At 50.0% G+C, this 18,724-nt stretch overlaps 1 protein-coding gene and 1 long non-coding RNA gene across 6 annotated transcripts in view; one reads left to right on the forward strand and one right to left on the reverse strand.

The window, feature by feature from the left end:
• Positions 1 to 18,724, reverse strand: part of LOC135283685 (S-adenosyl-L-methionine-dependent tRNA 4-demethylwyosine synthase TYW1-like) — a 99,694-nt gene that overhangs the window by 80,852 nt on the left and 118 nt on the right. For 2 of the 5 annotated variants that reach the window (XM_064394726.1, XM_064394722.1), the window contains exons 1-8: positions 17,251 to 17,377; positions 16,942 to 17,108; positions 16,169 to 16,309; positions 15,539 to 15,640; positions 14,474 to 14,668; positions 12,911 to 13,192; positions 11,964 to 12,071; positions 462 to 549 (exon numbers count right to left, since the gene is read on the reverse strand). In XM_064394726.1, coding sequence (XP_064250796.1) covers positions 462 to 549; positions 11,964 to 12,071; positions 12,911 to 13,192; positions 14,474 to 14,668; positions 15,539 to 15,640; positions 16,169 to 16,309; positions 16,942 to 17,076 — 1,051 coding nt within the window. In that variant the 5' untranslated portion in view covers positions 17,077 to 17,108; positions 17,251 to 17,377. The other 3 variants (XM_064394723.1, XM_064394724.1, XM_064394725.1) reach the window with 3 other exon arrangements.
• On the forward strand, positions 9,611 to 13,101 carry LOC135283690 (uncharacterized). Its single transcript, XR_010349353.1, has 2 exons — positions 9,611 to 9,708; positions 12,753 to 13,101. It is a non-coding gene; the product is annotated as an uncharacterized LOC135283690 (long non-coding RNA).

Genomic DNA, 18,724 nt, shown 5'->3' on the forward strand with positions numbered 1-18,724 from the left:
CTGGAGAAGGGAAGGCTGAGAGGAATCCATCAATCTATAAAATATCCCCAGGGCTATCAGAAGATTGTGCCAGGCTCTGTTCAGTGGTGCCAGTGACAGGATGAGAAACAATGGCCATGAACTAAACCACAACCAATTCCATCTCCACATGAGGAAGAAGCTCTGGAACAGCTGCCCAGGGCAGGCCTGGAGTGTCCCTCTGTGGCCACAGCCCAAACCCCCTGGGACACATTCCTGTGCCTCCTGCTCTGTGGGACCCTGCCTTGGTGCTGCTGGACTGGGTGATCTCCAGAGGCCCTTCCAGCCCCAGCCATTCTGTGTGTCCTGTCCTGTCTGTGGGTCAGGCCTGCCACGAGGGCCCAGGGCAGCCCCTGAGCCCCACAGAGCCCCTCTGCCACTGCTGTGCTCAAAGGCAGCTCCAAGCTCTGAGCTGTGCCCCAGCTGCTCTGGCAGAGCCTCACCTTGTTTAGTGAGTGCCTCCCTCAGGGCCGGGGTGATCATCTCTCTCCTCTCAGCTCCAGCAGCTCCTTCCTGCAGCTCCTGCTCTCTCTGTTGGAAGAATTACAGGGAATTAGAGCCAGTTAGAGCCAGCTTCACCTCAAACACTGGGGCACAGCCACACACCTGCTGGACTGAACCGAGCCAAGTGCCACACAGCAATTCCTGCATCTCATCCCTCTTCCCAGCAGTAACTTAGGACGGTAAACTGGAAAAGGAACACCCCCAGCACACCAGCTTTGTCCCTCTGACACAGCAATAAAACTCCCAAGGATATTTTAACAACCAGGCTGTGAAATCTCACCCAAGAGTGACTCCAGGTTTTAAGCCCCAATGTTTCACGAGTGCACAACAACCTCACAATAACCAAACCACTGTGTGCCTGGAGTGCCACTGCTTGGGAGAATTCAGCGAGCACCCCCAGCACTTCACACAGCAGAGGAGCCCTGGGGCATCCACCAAAATTCAGACACTGCACAGGCCTGCAGGAAAAGGCTGCTCCCCCTACCCACAGCCCTCCAGCAGCAGCCCATGTAAGTCTGGCTTCCAGCTGCTTCCACACACAGCTAAGCCCTGGACAGGAGCTCCAGATATTGGGATAAAGTCACAGGCAGAAGAAGCAAACCCTGGCACGTAACAAGTGGTGACTCCCCTGCTGTGTGAGTGTCACTGCTGAGACTTTATGGGTATTTATTGTTTCATGTCTGCACAAAGAAGCATCAAAGTGGAAATAATTACTTGGATATTTCATGCAACTTGTAATCTGTCAGTCCTTTATGGCTTTTATTGAAGGAGTTATGGATAAACAACAAAAACCAGCAGAGGACATTTTGTCTTGACAACACTGAGGCGATTTCACATCCAAGCCTCTTTTGTGCCAAAGCCAAGGAAAAGTTAATGGAAATGCTTTCAGTTTGAGTCTCCTCACCAACTGTCAGCATCACTAAGGAAACCAGTGCTCCTGACTCGCCAAACTGCTCTTCATAAACAGGGAGAGGAGTCTGGCTGCTCCTGCACATGAACAGACTGCTTCTGTACCTGAGCGACAGCTCACAAAATAAAAGGTGCCTCCAGAGAAAAATACATTTGAACATTAAAACACACACACACAGAAGTTCAAGAACAAAACAGAGCTCCTAATAAACACTTGAGAAGGAAATAGGAGAGTAAAACATTTAGGGACAGAGATTATTACCTTCCCTACTCATTTTGGATAAAACTACCCACAGCCTCAGGGATGTTGTTCAGAAATGTATTTTTCAACAGCCAGTACCACAGCATGGTCCTTTCTAGATGAGAAAGCTGCATCCACCTTCTACTTCCTTGCATTCAGCTTTCTGAGCCTTTAGGCAGGACTTCATTGGTTTCTGTAACACATCAAAACTCTCCTGGAAGCCTACATCTAATAATTAATTGCCATTTAGTGGGTTTTAAAGCTCATTTCTGGAGCCTTGATCTTAATTTATCAGCAAGATTCCTCAACAGTAAAATATTAATATTGCTGGGAAAGCTTCATGCATAAGGAAGGAAGGAGATAATAGATAAAAAAATTCATCTTCCAAGTGTTAAATAAAGAGCTTGTCCTGCCACAAGCCATCACTTAACGCAGGCCACAGGCAAGGCCCTACCTTAGCACAGACTGAGACCTGGGCTAAAGGAAGGAAGCCCTGCCCATGGCAGGGGAGTGGAACTGGAGGAGCTTTAGGGCCCCTTCCCACCCAAATCACTCTCTGATGCTGTGATTTGGGAGCCCCTCAAAGTCCTGAGCAGGACTTAAACATGGACACCTCCTGGCCTGGGCTTTACCATCTCAGGTCAATCCTCCCAGAAGAACTAAATCTCCTCTATGGAGCACATCCTAATATTAAAAATGCAGTCTATGAATTAATTATAAATGAGAGATCCCATCCAAGAAAGCCTCCAAACACAAAGCCCTTCTGCATGGAAAACATTTGCACTTCTACCTCCCTGTCACTGCAGCACTTGAGAAAAGCACCTAAATAGAGCAACATTCAATTCCTTCCTGGCAAGGCAGAAATACAGTTCAATTATCATTTTCCCCTCACAGAGGGGATCATAATTCTCCCTGCCCACACCCTGATGTGAGAGCCTGTAAACAAAACCATGCTTTGTTTTTCCCTGCCCTGCAATACCTGACCTGTTCACTTTGGCAGGGGACTGGCTGCACGTACTCCTGGTGGGAAACAGAATTCACTGCACAGGGATTTTCACTTATTTGCTTAATAAACCTTTCAGATCTGTTATTGAGGGTTGGAGAGGAGGAAAAAAGTTAACTTTGCACAGAGGAAACTTCTCCAGTTGTGGTGATTTAGTAGAAAGCCCTGCAGTAAATCCAAGGCAAATCACTGTCTTTCCATAACAAATCAAGCAAGCAGTGACAAGAGCTAGCTTTTCAGGCCCTTGAAATACTTCACTGCCAAAAACTGGAGGTGCAGCTCACAAAGGAGTGGGCCAGAGAGGAGGAAAACCTCTGGATACACCCCGATTCCTTGGAAGGCTCAGCACAGCTCCGGTGCAGGCTGGAGGGGGTTGGTTGTGAATGAAGGCAGTTGAACCTCAGCTATGATCCCCTGCTCTGCAGCTGAAGGGGAAAGGAATCCCTTCCCTCTCCCTCTCACACAGGCAGCACAACAGGCAGAGGCAAGGAAAACACAACTTCCATGGACCAGGAGCCCCTGACAAAAGTGAGGGCCTCAGCATTCCCTGCCCCAGGACAAATCCCAGTGCCGGTGTGTCAAAGGGCTTCCTCCAAATCTGCCTTCCAAACTCAGCCCCAGTCACACCCAAAGGTGACCACCAGGATTTGCTACTGCCACTTGTCCTCTCTGAAGTGCCCTCTCCAGTTCTGGCCCACTTTGGGAAGGACCTTGGGACACTTGAGCACGTGCAGAGGAGGCAACGAGGCTGGAGAGGGGCTGGGAACACAAACCCTGTGAGGAAGCTCTGAGGGAGCTGGGGGTGCTCAGCCTGGAGAAAAGGAGACTCAGGGGTTACCTTACACTCTCTACAGTTCCTGAAAGGTGCCTGTGCTCAGCTGGGGCTGGGCTCTTTCTCCAGGCAGCACTGACACAACCAGAGCACACAGCCTCAAGCTGGGCCAAGGGAAATATAGGTTGGATATTAGAAAGAAGTTTTTCACAGAAAGAGTGATAAAGTTCTGGATTGGCTGCCCAGGGAGGTGGTGGAGTCACCATCCTTGGATGTGTTCAAAAAAAGACTGGATGTGGCATTTGGTGCCATGATTTATTTAAGGTGTTTAGGACATGGGTTGGACTTGATGATCTTGAAGGTCTCTTCCAACCTGGTGATACTGTGAATTCTCTGATTCTCCAGGATGCCCAGGTGCCCAACACCTCCCTGTGTTTCCCACTTTATCCATCAAACACTCTTCAAACTGATTGTGCAGGGGGGAGAAAAATAAAAAAGACACCGAAACTCCACACAGAGGCTGAGGGAGCTGGGGCTGTTCAGACTTGGGGAGAGGGGGTTGTGTGGAGACCTCCCAGCACCTGCCAGGGTCTGGAGGGGACACAGGGAGGGCAGAGAGGGACTCTGCACCAGGACATGGAGGGACAGGACAAGGAATAACAGGTTCAATCTAACAGAGGGGAAATTAGGGTTTGATATTAAGGAGAAATTCTTTTCTGTGAGGGTGGGGAGGCCCTGGCACAGGGTGCCCAGAGCAGCTGTGGCTGCCCCTGGATCCCTGGCAGTGTTCAAGGTCAGGCTGGAGCAGCCTGAGATAGTGGAAGATGTTCCCAGACCATGGAACAAGATGAGGTTTAAGGTCCCTTCAAACTCAAACCGTTCTATGATTCTCTGAATTAACTTTAGCCTCATGGCTCTATTTACTGATGTGCCATGGCAGGAGAATTTAGCACTTTTAGCCTCAGGGCTCAATTTACTGATGTGCCATGGCAGGGGGAAAAAAGCTCCCCCAAAAGCTTTTACTCTCAGAAAAAAATTTACACCCAATTATGACTCAACTTCTTTCCTGCTTAACCTCCCAGTGGTCAGACAAAGGGAACCCCTGGCCTTGGCATGATTTACAGCCTCATCCATTTACAAGCTCCAGGATCTTTTCCCAAAAGAAAAGCACAAGCATTAAGCAAACAAGAACATACCACGCCTGGAGCCAGCACTAACAGAACACTGAGGGAACGCTGGCCAGGCTGTCAGAAAAAGCTGCCTGGCAGCAAGAAGGATTAGCAACACTTCCCCAGGAGCTGGGAAATGAACTGTTAAAGTTCATGAATTACATGAACGACAGTTAAAGTTCACGGAGCAGAGCTCTGGAAGCAATGCCCCAGGGGCAGCAGGACAGGCAGCAATGCTGGCAGCTCCTCCCCTTGCTCCCCTCCTCTGGCAGGGGCACCACTGACAGAAACCACGGGGATCTGGGGAGCTGGTGGAACACCAGGCTGCCCACAGGAATGACATTCCTTTCCTTACAGAACAATCTTCCTGGAAGGCTGAAACACACGGGGAAACGGGGACAGGGAGCCCACTCCACAGGCACCCCTGAACACAAGCACAGGAGCAGAGGGTGCACTCTGGGGACTGTCCTCCTGCAGGAACACATCTGTGGCTGTCACAATTCAGCTGTGACAGGCAGAGACAGAGCTGCAATTTGCTGAGCCCAGGGATGAACACCCTGTCAATCCCACAGCACCCCGGCCCTCGCTGCTGTCAGTCACCAGCAGAGACAGCCTGGAGCTCCTGCAGCAGAGAGGAGACCTGAGAACTCAGACTGAGTGAGCTGTGAACCAGCAAACAGCCCAAAAGACAGAAAATCTTATTAAAAACAGCTGCCAGTGTCTACATAATCACAGGCTACACACCCACCTCAGCACTGCCCAGTGAAGCACAAAGAGCTGAGAGCAGCACAAGGAGTAAGAGGGGAACGGGGCAATGCAGCACCTGGCCATGACTGAAACATCAGCTGCTGGGCCAGAAGGGAAAATTGGGGCAGGTGCTCTCAAAAAGTGGCCCTAAAGTCACAGAATCATAGAATGGATTGGGATGGACCCTAAAGCTCACCCTGTTCCACCCCTGCCATGGCAGGGACACCTCCCACTGTCCCAGGCTGCTCCAAGCCCCAGTGTCCAACCTGGCCTTGGGCACTGCCAGGGATCCAGGGGCAGCCACAGCTGCTCTGGGCACCCTGTGCCAGGGCCTGCCCACCCTCACAGGGAACAATTCCTTCCCCATATCCCATCTATCCCATCTCTCCCTGCCCTCTGGCACTGGGAAGCCATTCCCTGGTCCTGGCACTCCATCTTCTTTGTAGATTCCCTTCAAAACGGGGAAAGTCCCTGAGAAGTTCTGAGTGATACCAAAAACCAAAAAAACCCCACAACCCTAAATTCAGAAACAAGATTTTTCTCTCCTGAAGTAGAAACCCCTCTGAATTTTAAACAAGGAGGTGGAATCCCCATCTCCCTCCCTATGCTGTAGGATCCAGAAGGTCTCTGGTTATGCTGAGGCAGCAGCTCTCACCTAAACAAAGGAAAACAGACCTGCAGCTCCATCCTCAGGGTGGGAGGGGGGTTGTGGAGGAATTTTCCATTTCCCTTTGTCTGAAAAGTCAGTGCTGCGATTTCTGGACATTTACAGCATTTAAATCCCAAATTCCTGCAGACAAGCAGTGACAGGAGCTTATGCTGCCATCCAAGTGTATCAGTCTGAAAGGGCACTGAGCATCTTCCATGAAATGCAGAGGCAACAATGATCCCACCAAAGTCATTTTCTTGTAGATTCAACATCAGCCCAAGTCCTCAAGGACAAGAAACCTCCCAGGTCACAACTTTCCAATGTATCTGCAGGGCTGCAGTGGGGGTTCAGAGTGCTGCACTGGGCTCCAGCAGCACTGCTCTGCTGTAGGACAGCTTTTATAAGGTGCTGCTGAAGCACAGCTCCAACTCACACACTGCTGAGGGACTCTGCCAGAGTTTGTTTGATTTGGGAGACTTCCTTGGACAAGCCAGGAAGAAGATTGATTTTCACAGGCACCAAAGGAGTCAAAACTAACAATCTGTCTGTGTCTACCCAAAAGGGACTGCTTATACTTGAAAACTGAGCTGTATTTTCACATTTTCTTTCTTCTGTGCTACAAAAATCCCAACTGAAGCCCAGTTAACACAGTTTAACAAGTGTCCCAAATGCCCAAATTCAAACCAGTAAGATTTTCCATTCTCTTCTGCTCTCTCACATAGAGCAGGCAGCACACACCCTTAAACACTCTTGCCATCTTCTGTAGATTCTTTTTTAAATGGCTCTGTAAAGACTTCTCCATTCAATTTATTTATTTTCTATGAGTTCAGAACTAAAAGAACATTTCATTTCAACAGCCATTTTTCAAGTGGTCAAAAAACCACAAAATCCTGGAATGGTTTGGGTTGGAGGGACCTCAAAGCCCATCCAGTGCCACCCCTGCCATGGGCAGGGACACCTTCCACTGTCCCAGGCTGCTCCCAGCCCCATCCAGCCTGGCCTTGGGCACTGCCAGGGATCCAGGGGCAGCCACAGCTGCTCTGGGCACCCTGTGCCAGGGCCTGCCCACCCTCCCAGGGAACAATTCCTAATTCCCAATATCCCATCCATCCCTGCCCTCTGGCAGTGGGAAGCCATTCCCTGTGTCCTGTCCCTCCATCCCTTGTCCCCAGTCCCTCTCCAGCTCTCCTGGAGCCCCTTTAGGCCCTGGAAGGGGCTCTGAGCTCTCCCTGGATCTTCCTCCTCTCCAGGTGAGCACTCCCAGCTCTCACAACCTGGCCCCAGAGCAGAGAGGCTCTGCTGCTTCGATCTGTAGAATTTGGAGACGTCTGCTCAAATCTGTCATTAGACAAGCAGGAAACTTTAAAAATGCACAGCAAAAAGAAAACCACCTGAGAAATGAAGCACAAAGTTGGTGAGAAATGGTGAACAGAAGGGCTGGCCTGCTGCAGGGTCAGTCCTGACCATCTCCACCAAAGGATGTGGTCAGGAAAAGGCTGCAAATAAACACTCCGAGCTCTCAAATGCCTTTACCAAGGAAGTCACTGCCACACCACGACTGCAGACTGCACATCCAGACACAGGTTATATAAAAGTCATTTGTGGGGGTTTCCCTTTTATCACTCACAAGCATTACTCAGAAAATGCCTAAAGATCTCTTGTAATTTTGTTTAGCAATTGTAATCCTTTCCACTCGCCAGGGTTTAGAGAAAAAAATATTTGAACCCACGAAAGGAGAAAGGTGAAGTGTCCCTATGGCAAATCCTGCTGTTAATGACAGAAGTAGTCCCCAAGAAGTTAAATTTAATTTCTTAAAGCTCATTTTAAAATGTAGACTCACACTGAGTTCTGAGCCAGAGTAGCACAGGTCAGAATCTGGCCCAGAGCAGCTGCTGCAGATAAGGGCACATTTTTCATAAAGGAATCCCTCACCCTTCAAAAGCTGAACCTTTTTTTTTTTGAGCTGTCCACATCAGTTTGAACTGAAAGTCACATACCCAATTTTTTTTTTCCATTTGGTTAACATATCAGTGATTATTCCTTCCTCCTTAAAAAAGTTCTTAGCTGCAGCACAAAGTTGCACATGACCCTTGGTCTGTAAACCTTAGGCCTTAAACACCTCATTGCCTATTGCCCCACTCCAACCAAACCCAGGTTCCTTCAGAGTTCCTTCCCCCAGGGCCTAGAGTTAGGGCTTCCACAGCAGCCCAGGCTCCAAGGGCTCCCAGGAAAGGCTGGAAGGGGTAGGATTTACAGTGGCTAACCCAGGGTGACTTTTCAGGGCCAGTGCCAAAGGGGCCCAGGGCCACAGAGGGACACAAATCGAACACTCTGGGACAGAGTTTGGTTCCTGTAAACTCTCAATGTGTTCCTATCACCCCCCTCTCTCTTTACATTGCAGATATCCTGTCAGTGTCATTACACTGCTTGTTGTAGAAAACACGAGCATTCATCTCAAAATTGCATCAACAAATATGCTCATTTGATTGCTTCCAAACCCATCAAACAAGGAATCAGGACCTTATTATTGCTATTACTCATGCCTGAAGTCCAGAAATGTGAAGGTTAATAAAGTAATTCATTCCTGGGAAATGAGTGTAGATGGATCTGTCCTTTCAGCTGATCTCCCAGCTGGGGGAGATAATCTACACTAAGAACTGGTGTCCCTGTGATTAATGGCACCTTGCAGGCCATAAACACCATCAGAGTTCACTTTCCCTGACAAATCCACAGCAGGGGAGGAACGCTGGAAGAAAGGCAAAGTGTGCCACAACTGCAAAACTCCAAAGTCCACCTCGTTCTTAATGCATTAAAAACCATGAGCACATATTATGAGATTTGGTAAACTCATGTGGAATTTGCTGTTGGATCAGCTACCAATTAATATACTTGAATATATTACCAATATCTTCTCAACCCTGCATCAGTTTGGGCTCAGACTCAGTGTGCAGAAGGCACCATCACCATGAACTGTGAAACTTCACACTCAACAGCTCTTCAAAATTCCATCTCTTCTCTAGCTCAGTCTGTAACAGCTATAATTCAGCCCGGCAGAGTGGTTCTGGCATTCCCCTGGAACTCCTGAATCCACCTGCCTGGTCCAAGTGGCTGCAAGAACGCAGCACCTGCTTCAAGCCCCTTGACAGTACTTTACAAACCTGCAGAATATGGGGGGGAAGCTGTAAGACAAACCTCAGCCATGACTTCCATCAAGGCAAACAACAAAAGACAGATGCAAAACTAAATGAAGATAAGCAGCAGAGATTTGAGCAAAGATTTAACAGATCCCTCTACAGCCTCACTCTGCCATTCCAGAAAAGGCAGGACAATAAGGAATTCTGACTATCTGTGCCTGCCTTACCTGCTAGTGAGCCTCACAAGAGCCCATCCATGCAGAAGAGATGAAAGCTGGACCCAAAACCATTTCAAATTAACTACAGTGCACAAGTCAGAACCTGCTGTTCCACATCCCATAGGCAGAGGGGTGAATACCCAACAATGACACCCATAGAACTCCTGCTGGAAAGTGTCAGGCCTCTTCCAGACCCAAGGAACTCTGAGGAGGAAGAACTGTCTGTGACATAACCCTGAAGATACCCAAGTTTCTCTCAGACTCACTCACCTGTGTGTGAGCAGTTTAGATCCCAAAGCCCAGAGCACTTGGCTTTGTGGGCAAGGAGTCCCGCAGGACAACAGGTTAGGTCAGGGTAAAACAACAGTGTCACACCCATTTTACACAGTTCAGCATGACATGAGAGGGAAAATGGCTAAAATGGCCAAAGACAGAACAACTCACCTGGTACAGGAAACCTCCCAGTGCAGACTCAGAGCCGAGAAAGGGGACTGGACTTCAGCAGAGGTGCCCTTATGCCCACTCAGAGCAAGCTCTCAGGCCCACACCAACACTCTCCCCCTCAGGATTTGATCCTCTGCAGGAGGGCAGTGTTCAACTCTCACAGCAGAACAGCTCTGCCAGCTCCTCCAAGGAAAAGGCTCAAAGGATCAACACCTGCAGGTTCCAGCTCCAGGCGAGTGTCTGTTCTCAGGCAGAACTGCCCCTCTGATCAGGGTGGCACTTGGGTCACAGCCACAGCAACCTGATCTGCACAGAGTCACAGTTACTGCAGAACACAAGCACACCCAACACTCTCCCTGCTCCAGCAGAGCACCAGGAAGGCTGAGGAGAAAACAGTTTGGATCTTGCCTCAGCCAAGGCACAGACAGCAGGGAACTTTTCCTGCCTGTGTACAAACCCACATCACACTGACCTCAGCACTGACTTCTTCAAGGAACAGCAGAAAGTATTTTATTGCTGTGCTCAGGTTTTATTTGTAAACTGGCCTACGATAGGTGGTTTTCCTGGGTTACACTGCTCCTCGATCGCGCTGTTGCTACATTCTGTGTGTATCTGTCAGGGGAAGCTCAGTGCCAATCCTCCACGGGAGCGCTGGCTGTCACCACTGCCCGGCAGGGCAGAAGCTCTGCCCAGGAGCTGCCGCAGCACCCCGCTCCCTTTGGGCCGCTGACCTCTAGTGGTGAGCGCAGGAGAGAGGAGACAGGAACAATGTTAATGCTCTCCATGAGGAACTGCGGTCCTTTCTCCCTCCAAAGGGAAGCCAGATGGTTCCCCAGCCTTCCCTCACGAGCTGCAGTGCACAGGCCGGGGCAGAGCCCTCTGACAGCAGCCAGCCTTGCCCCACCGCTGGGGCTCCTCTCCTCACAGAGCTGGCTACAAACAGCAGCGTTGATTGCCCTCCTTCCCCACCCTGAGGGGAGGAACAGAGATCCTCGTGCTCTCCTTGGAAGCTCCTGCCCTCCAAGCACACACCCTCCTGTGAGCCTGGCTTCAGGCAGCCCAGCAGCGCCACCTCGGCTCAGACCACCAAGGACATTGCTGTATTTTCACAGAGTCACAGAGCAGTTTGGATCAGCAGGGACCCGAGACCATCTCATTCCACATCCCTTCTACAGCCAGGGACACCTCCCTCTGTCCCAGGCTGCTCCAAGCCCCATGCAGCCTGGCCTTGGGCACTGCCAGGGATCCAGGGGCAGCCACAGCTGCTCTGGGCACCCTGTGCCAGGGCCTCATTTTGGGAAAGAGCTGTAAAAACCCCACAGTGCAGACACACCCAGGATAAGGAAGGTCATTACAGTTTGGTGAGAAGGGCAGGGACAGCAGCTCAAGGGTGCACAATGACAGCACCATGCAAAGGGCACTGAGAGCAAAGGGGGTCAGCAGATGGGCTCAGAGCACATCACAGGCCACCCCTCCCCACCTGACCAACAACAGCTCAGCCAACAAAAACTGGGGAGCACAGCAAGGCCCTGCAGCTGTGCCCTGTCCCTAGTGCTTGGTGTGAGTGAGGTGAGTGTGACACAGATCAGACTGAGCCCAGGAAAGGAACACCAGCAGAACCACTGGGAACAGACCCAGCAAGAGCCTGGGATGGAGCAGGAACTGGGGCTGTGTGACAGGCCCAGTGTCTGAAGCACAGACCTCACCCTAGGGCAGCAGTAAGCAAGGCAAGGTGCTCTGGCAGCTGGGTGTTCCTGCTGCACCTGCAGCTCTGCCCCTGTCCTCACACCTGCATTTCAGTGACAACCCACAGGCAGTACAGGAACAGGACCTGTGTTCAGCCACTGCACTGGGAATCTCAGTGCAGAGATTTGCAGCCACATCCAGTGTTAGCTCTGCGAGTAGATCTCCCCTCAGACTGGAAGTCACAGGCTACCACTGCAGCATTTGCTTGGTGAACAAGCCATACAGTCTGTGACTACACCCAACACTCCTCCAAAGATGTTCTTTTTGGGGACAGGTTCTTCAATAGCTCATATTTTACTCTCCCTCTAACCAAAGCCCACAGAGTCAAATCCAGCCAGTTATATTTTAATCAATCCAGCTGCTCAGTGAACAAGACCTGACCATTCCATACCCCCTCTAACAGCAGTACCTTTGCTTTCTTCATGCGGCCCATGATATTGCCAAGATCTTCAACATCAATGACAGAATCTGTGCTTCCAGCTTCCTCCTCACTACTGGTTTCAAACAATTCCTCTGCCTGTGGGAGGGAGCAGAGAAAAAAATTAAGAATTTATCTCACTGTTAAATGTAAGACTAAGCTAACCAGTGAAATGAGCTCTCCTCATCAGTAAAGACCACTCAAAACAAGCAAAAGCCTACCAAAAACCTGTAGGATGGATATGGAACCCTGAACCCCTTTAAACCCAAGTGCTTTGCTGACAGCAAGATTTATTCCTCCTGCTCTGTAGCAGCCAGCACTCCCAAACCCAGCCAGAAGAACCACATACTTTCCTATAAAATTCAACCCAGCAATAACTTCCAGCTCAAGGGAGGATTAAAGTGCCATAGCAGCTCTGGGTCTTGCACTGGAGAGCAATAGAGAGGATTTCTTAGTCAAAATCAATAAACACTCCAGAAGAGAGAAATGATTACAGGCAGACACACACACAGGATATACAGGACTTGCTCAGGTAACACACCCCAGTTGCCTTTGGAAAACCCTGGGATGCAGGCAGAGCAGCTGAGCTTCACCAGGTTGAAGTGGAAGCAGGTTAATGATCCACAGGGAACTGAAGGGTCCCCTTGGCCTTGGGACAAGGCAAAGGCTCTGCTGAGAACCCAGCCTGGTTTCCTGGAGCATCTGTCCCCAGCCAGGAGCAAGACTCCCTCATCACACAAATGCCTGGCTCCATCACTAATTCTTTGGTCCCTCTTTCAGATGGCTCATTCTACTTGTTACTGCCATGGGACCTCAGCTCCCCTCTCCCCCTGCTCCAGAACAAGTACCAGGCTCCCACAGCAGCCCTCTGGACTACAGGAAGAAGGGGAGAAGTCAGTGCTCAAAATAAAATAAGGCCTCAAGGATTTTGGCCGTACCTCAGTGTTGTCCTGTTCTGACGTCTCATGGTCATGGTCCAAGCTTTCCTTGCTCTGCTTCCCTGAAGATTTGCACTTCCCCTTCTTGCACTTCCCCCTGCAGGGCTTCTTTTCCCCTCTGCAGAGCGCCTGGAGCCGAATGAGGAATTTGGCTTTCCAGGCCTCAAAGTCAGCCTCAATGCTGCCGTGCTTGCTCTGGACCACATTGCTGTCCCCCTCAGCTCGAGCCATGATCCTGCTGGCACTGAGCATCCACAGCCACCTGTCCATCCTCCTTCCAACCTAGGGCAGGAGGAAGGGTTGGAAAGGAGATTAAACCAGGGCCAAGTGCAAGCAGCCAAGCAGAAAAGCAAGGATCAGCCCTGGGAAGAGCCAGTGACCTGCATGGCACTGCAGGGCAGGGACCTGGGGAGTCCCTCTCAGCTTCTGGCTCAGCACAGACCCAGGGCAGCCTGAACAGCACCACACCCCCTCAGACTCCATTGGAAACTCCCTCTGCCATCCCTGGGGTGAAGGGATGGGCTCTGGGAACAGACTGCTCCGTGTGGTGCTTGTTGTGTGTGACACACAGCCCCAGCTCTGAACACAACCTGTGACAAGTGATGCCATTTTTCTGTGTGAGCTAAAACCCACATCATAAAAAGGATCCACGTTTAGAAGGCAGCAAGAGTTTACAGTACTGCGCCCTCAGATGACTGCAGAAAGCTTTCAAAGCTGGGAAATGAACTCAGTAAGGAATTACCAAATGTGTTACCACACCTCCCACTGCCTGTGGGACTCATTTCCCATTTGAAGTTCAATTGCTCCAGACCTGAACTGCCCAGGTGGCCAAGAAGGCCAATGGCACTGGCTTGTACCAGCAGTGATGTGGCAGCAGGACCAGGGCAGTGACTGTCCCCTCTGCTGGCACTGCTGGGGCACCTCCAGTGCTGGGGGCAGTTTTGGGCCTCCCACCCCAAGCACCTTGAGAGGCTGGAGCATGTCCAGGGAAGGGATTGGAGCTGGGAAAAGTCTGGAGCCCCAGGAGCAGCTGAGGCAGCTGGGAAGGGGCTCAGCCTGGAGAAAAGGAGGCTCAGGGGGCCCTTGTGGCTCTGCACAGCTCCTGACAGGAGGGGACAGCCGGGGGGTCGGGCTGTGCTCCCAGGGAACAGGGACAGGAGGAGAGGAAACGGCCTCAGGCTGGGCCAGGGGAGGCTCAGGGTGGACATCAGCAGGAATTTCTCCACGGAGAGGGTGGTAAGGCACTGGAAGGGGCTGCTCAGGGAGGTTTGGAGTGCCCATCCCTTGAAGCGCCCAGGGAAGGCCTGGATGTGGCACTCAGAGCTCTGGGCTGGGGACAAGGTGGGGAATCAGGTACACTGTGGGTACAGTGATCTTGGGAGGTTTTTTTCCAAGCTCAAAGGCTCTGAGATTCTGCCCAGGCCCTAAACCCAGTGCCTCACCCAGTCAGCACAACATGTGCAATTCCCACACAGACCACCAGCCTGATTCAGGCTGGATGCACTTCATGCAGCTGAGGCTCTGGAGGAGCAGAAGCCAAGCAGGGAGCTCGAGGACACTCACTGTGTTGTAGTGATTCACATAGGCCGAGTTCCCCAGCCCAAACACGGCGTATCTCAGGCCCTGCAGGAGGCTTTTCCCAACACGGAAGTCATTGGCTGCCTCCTCCAGCCACTTGCAGAACCAGGCTGCGCTCTCCGGGGGCTGCCCCTCGGTGTAGGTGGCCACCAGGAACACACAGATGTTCCTGCTGTTTGTCTGGTCACACAAACAGGACAGGAGGGGAAAAAAAAAAAAATCACTGCATTTTCCAGAACCTTCTTCTAAAGCAAAGAGTTACAACAGCCAGGCAGCTGGGAGAAATCAAAAGACAAGGCTGTCTCCTGCCGGGGGGGGATGGCACAGGTGACAATCCCAAGGGTGCTGAACAATCTGCACAGCACCCTAAATTGGCAGAGAGAGGTCAAGCTCAACAGGGACACAGTGACAGAGCAAAAGTGGATATCCAGCCCCATCAGCAGCTTCCCGACCCAACTCCTTCATCAGGGAAGTGCCCCACGGATAAATATTTCAAATTCAGCCTCACATTTGCAGGTGTGCAAGGGGCAGTATCAAATGCTGGCAATTCCTGAAGGAATTCCCAGCATGAATTTTCCACCGAAACTTTTTGTTAGGATTAATTAAAACTCTCAAGGAGCAACTATCAATATTCATGGAAGAAAAACCCATCAAGGATTACTACACATAAATATACCTCACAAGGAGTTTCTATCTCAAAAGCCTCTAAAGGCTGCAGAGGCATCACCACCTTCCTGTTCTGGTTTTAAACTTTGCCCAGGTGTACAGAGCACCTGGGGCAGCCACTCTCACCCAGCTCATCCCTGAGTTACAGAACTGGCTCATCCAGAGTCACTATCACAGCAAAATGTTCAACTGGTGCTTTGAAATTCTCAAAATGTAGGTATTTTCTGCTAAGGGCTGATGGGCTACATTTACGTAGGTAAAGAAGGAATTCAACACAAAGCTTTGGGGATTTCCAGAACAACAGGAGAGAAATACAAGAGGGAAATAGCCTTGACAATCCCAGGAAAAACTTGTATTTATTACTGGTGTTTATGCCATACCCACCTCCTCTACTAACCCATCTTCTGGATCATAGTCTCCCATGTTAATGACTTCCACAGGCAAATTAAGGGAAGTAACAGCTTCAGCCAGAGCTTTGGCAAATCTCTGAACAAAGAAACATTGGAAGTTACCAATTACTTCAAGCCACACGAGCCCTGCTGTGCCCAGCCACAAGACTTCTCCCAGCACAGGAAGAATAATGACACAGGAGGCCTGGACACTGGCACTGCAATTCCTCACATTAAAACAAAGATGGAGTACACTGGCTGAGAGTTACAACATTATAATGTCCCAGTTACACACACAAATTACATTTCTTCATGAGAAAACACCAAACCCAACACTTCTCTCTATAAAGCCTTGCTAGAAAATTAAAATTATAGTGCAAGAGTGAACTTCTAGCTTTATAATCAATCTCTACCGCATACCTTGCTTAAAGGGAGAAGGAAAATTGTTATTTTTATTTAATTTTTCACTCATCTTGCATGTTGGGCAATGATTGTAAGAAGCTAATGAATGTGCTGATGAACTCCCAGATCTATACCCATGGCAGTGTTTTAAGGCAAGCAACATTCTCAGATCCCAACAATATTTCAAAGCAATTTCACAGATGTGCAATAAAAGTACAGATACCTTTGCTGTGCCAGTCTGAGAGCCATAGAAAATCTTCACTCCAGCAACATGGAACCCCTGTGCCTGACGGGGGGCACATCCATTTCCCATTTTGTCTGATGTTCCCTCAGGGGAAGAGGGATTCTCATGGGATTTCTCATCCTATGAAACAAGAGCTGTGTCACATGCAGTCCCTTCTCCAAGGGCTGTCAAACCAAGAACATGTAAAATTCAAATCCTGGAGCCACTCTCAGCAACAGTCAAAGCATTTTGGCTCCTCTCATACCCAGACAAACACACCAGCACCTGTTTTCCTGACCTAAGTCGCGCTACAATACCCACTTGTCTGGGAGGTAGCAGGGTCCAGCTGAACCTCCCAAGTCCTGCAGCAGATCTTCACCCACCTGAAGGAGGAGGTTTTCAACTCCTGAATTCCTCCCATCCCAAAACCAGCCCAAACCTGTCATTAGCATCATGAAAACACTGGGCAAACACTGGGCACAAGCAGAGGGGTTTACCTGGAGTGACAGAGCAATGCAAGGGGACACATTCTCCCAGGAACAGTGTGAGGTGTGTCCTGCTGAGCTCTGCCCCAACGTCAGAGCAACCAGAGCATTTAGTGACCCACAGACACAAACAAGCCAGGCTGAGGATCATAACCAGATAACCAAACTGCATCTGGGATTTGCAACACCCTCAGCAGGCCCACAGCAGGTGCCTTTATCCAATAACTACTCCTTCCACCCAAGGTTTTTGGGGTCTTCTCAGAGAGAAGTGCTGACAGGCTCAGTTACCTTCCTTTTGTTTCTGGTGGTGGTGAAATGAATGACAATCCAAAGGCTGATCCCAAAAGCAACAGTAGAATAGATGTAAAATCTGTGCAGCCATATGGACACCAGGCAAGTATGGAAGTAGCTCCACATATCCATTGAAACATCTAAATCTGGAATGTCACAGGTTCCTACAGAGTGAAGATGTAATGAGTAGACACAAAATAATCACACAGTACCCACAGCCTCCCATCATCAGCTAGTGCCCAGGCTTTGCAGAAAACACCTTCTGGCTAAAGATAAGGCACTAAAATTGAATCAAGAAGCCTTCACCTCCTCAGGTGTGTCAGATGAGCTCCAAGCTAGCATTCCATACTGTCAGAGGGAAACTCTGGGTTCTTCCTTGCTAGGGCAGCTCTGTTACAAGGAAAAGCAGAAAATACTTGCGCTGTCCAAGTGCCTGAAAGGAAAAAGTCCTCGTGAAACATCCAGTGGATCATACTGGCTTCAGTTTTACACAAACCAAACAAATGCAGTTCTCTGGAATGAGAAAGCTCAGTCCAAGGGGGAAATCACCTGCACAGAAGGTTCTGCTGAACACAACCCTTGCTTACAAACATTTGATGCCACACTGATTACCAACAGAGTTTCAAGGGCAGACTGAAACATGGATTCAACTAGAACCACTTTCACAGAATTCTATGATGCAAGTAAAGCTTGATTTGGAGCCACTGAGATGTTTCAGGTTAGTTCAGAACATTCAGGGTACAGTAAGTCAGGGTACAGCCAGGAATGCACCTGCAGGGTGTCTGGGAATATCTATTTCATATGGAATATTTGGGCACTCCAAAAAGGCTGGTTTGTGATATTTATTGACTGAGGAACACAGCTAACACCCTTCTATTGTCATCTGCAGTTTAGATCTTGTTTTTGCAGATATCAGTCGAGAGCACAGCATCCAAGTATTTCCAAGAGGCTGGAAACTCGTACCAGCTGTTACTCAAGTTATCAGAGCAAAGGCTTAAGGGGATGCCCTTCAGCCCCCCAGCAGCAACACCGAGACTTACAATAGAGAAGAGCCAAGAGCACTTACCCAGTGTTCCCAGTTCTACCCAAACCAGCTATAAGGATTCTCTTAACCTCTATACAACTTCCTCAAATGCAATAGATGCTACATATATTCAAGAGAAGTTTAGCTCCCAAGCAGGCACACACACACGTGCTCACTATTATCCCCTACACAGCTACACACCCCCTTATGGTTATCACCCACAAACACACACATACACCCCATCTTCGTGGTTATTCCTCCTCTCACGGTTAATGCCCCTCTCTCCCCCAAAACGCCCCACGGTTTTACCGCACCTTCCCCTGCCTCTCACGGTTATCATCCCACCACCCTCACAATTATTAAACACCCCAGAGTTACTGTCCCGTACACTACTCATGGTTAACAAATACTCCACGGTCATTACCCTCCCCTGCCTCCACAGCACCCAGCAGAGTTACAAGCGCTCACACACACGGTTGTTACACCCTCCTCACGGTTATTAGCCCATACACACACTATTATCCCACAAACTCGGCTATTAGCCCATGCACACAGTTATTACCCCCCAAGCACGGTTATTATACCCCCCCTCACGGTTATCACCTCCACGGCCACAGGTATTACAGTTATTACCCCACACGGACACGGCTATTCTGTTCCCCCCATCACGGCTCTCACACACACCCAGCCATCACGCCGTCCCCGACCGGCTGCCCTCAGGCCGCCATGCGCCGCTCCCGCCCCTTCCGCCCGTGC

Source organism: Passer domesticus, chromosome 19 (genome assembly GCF_036417665.1).
Source record: "Passer domesticus isolate bPasDom1 chromosome 19, bPasDom1.hap1, whole genome shotgun sequence".
NCBI classification, from domain to species: domain Eukaryota; kingdom Metazoa; phylum Chordata; class Aves; order Passeriformes; family Passeridae; genus Passer; species Passer domesticus.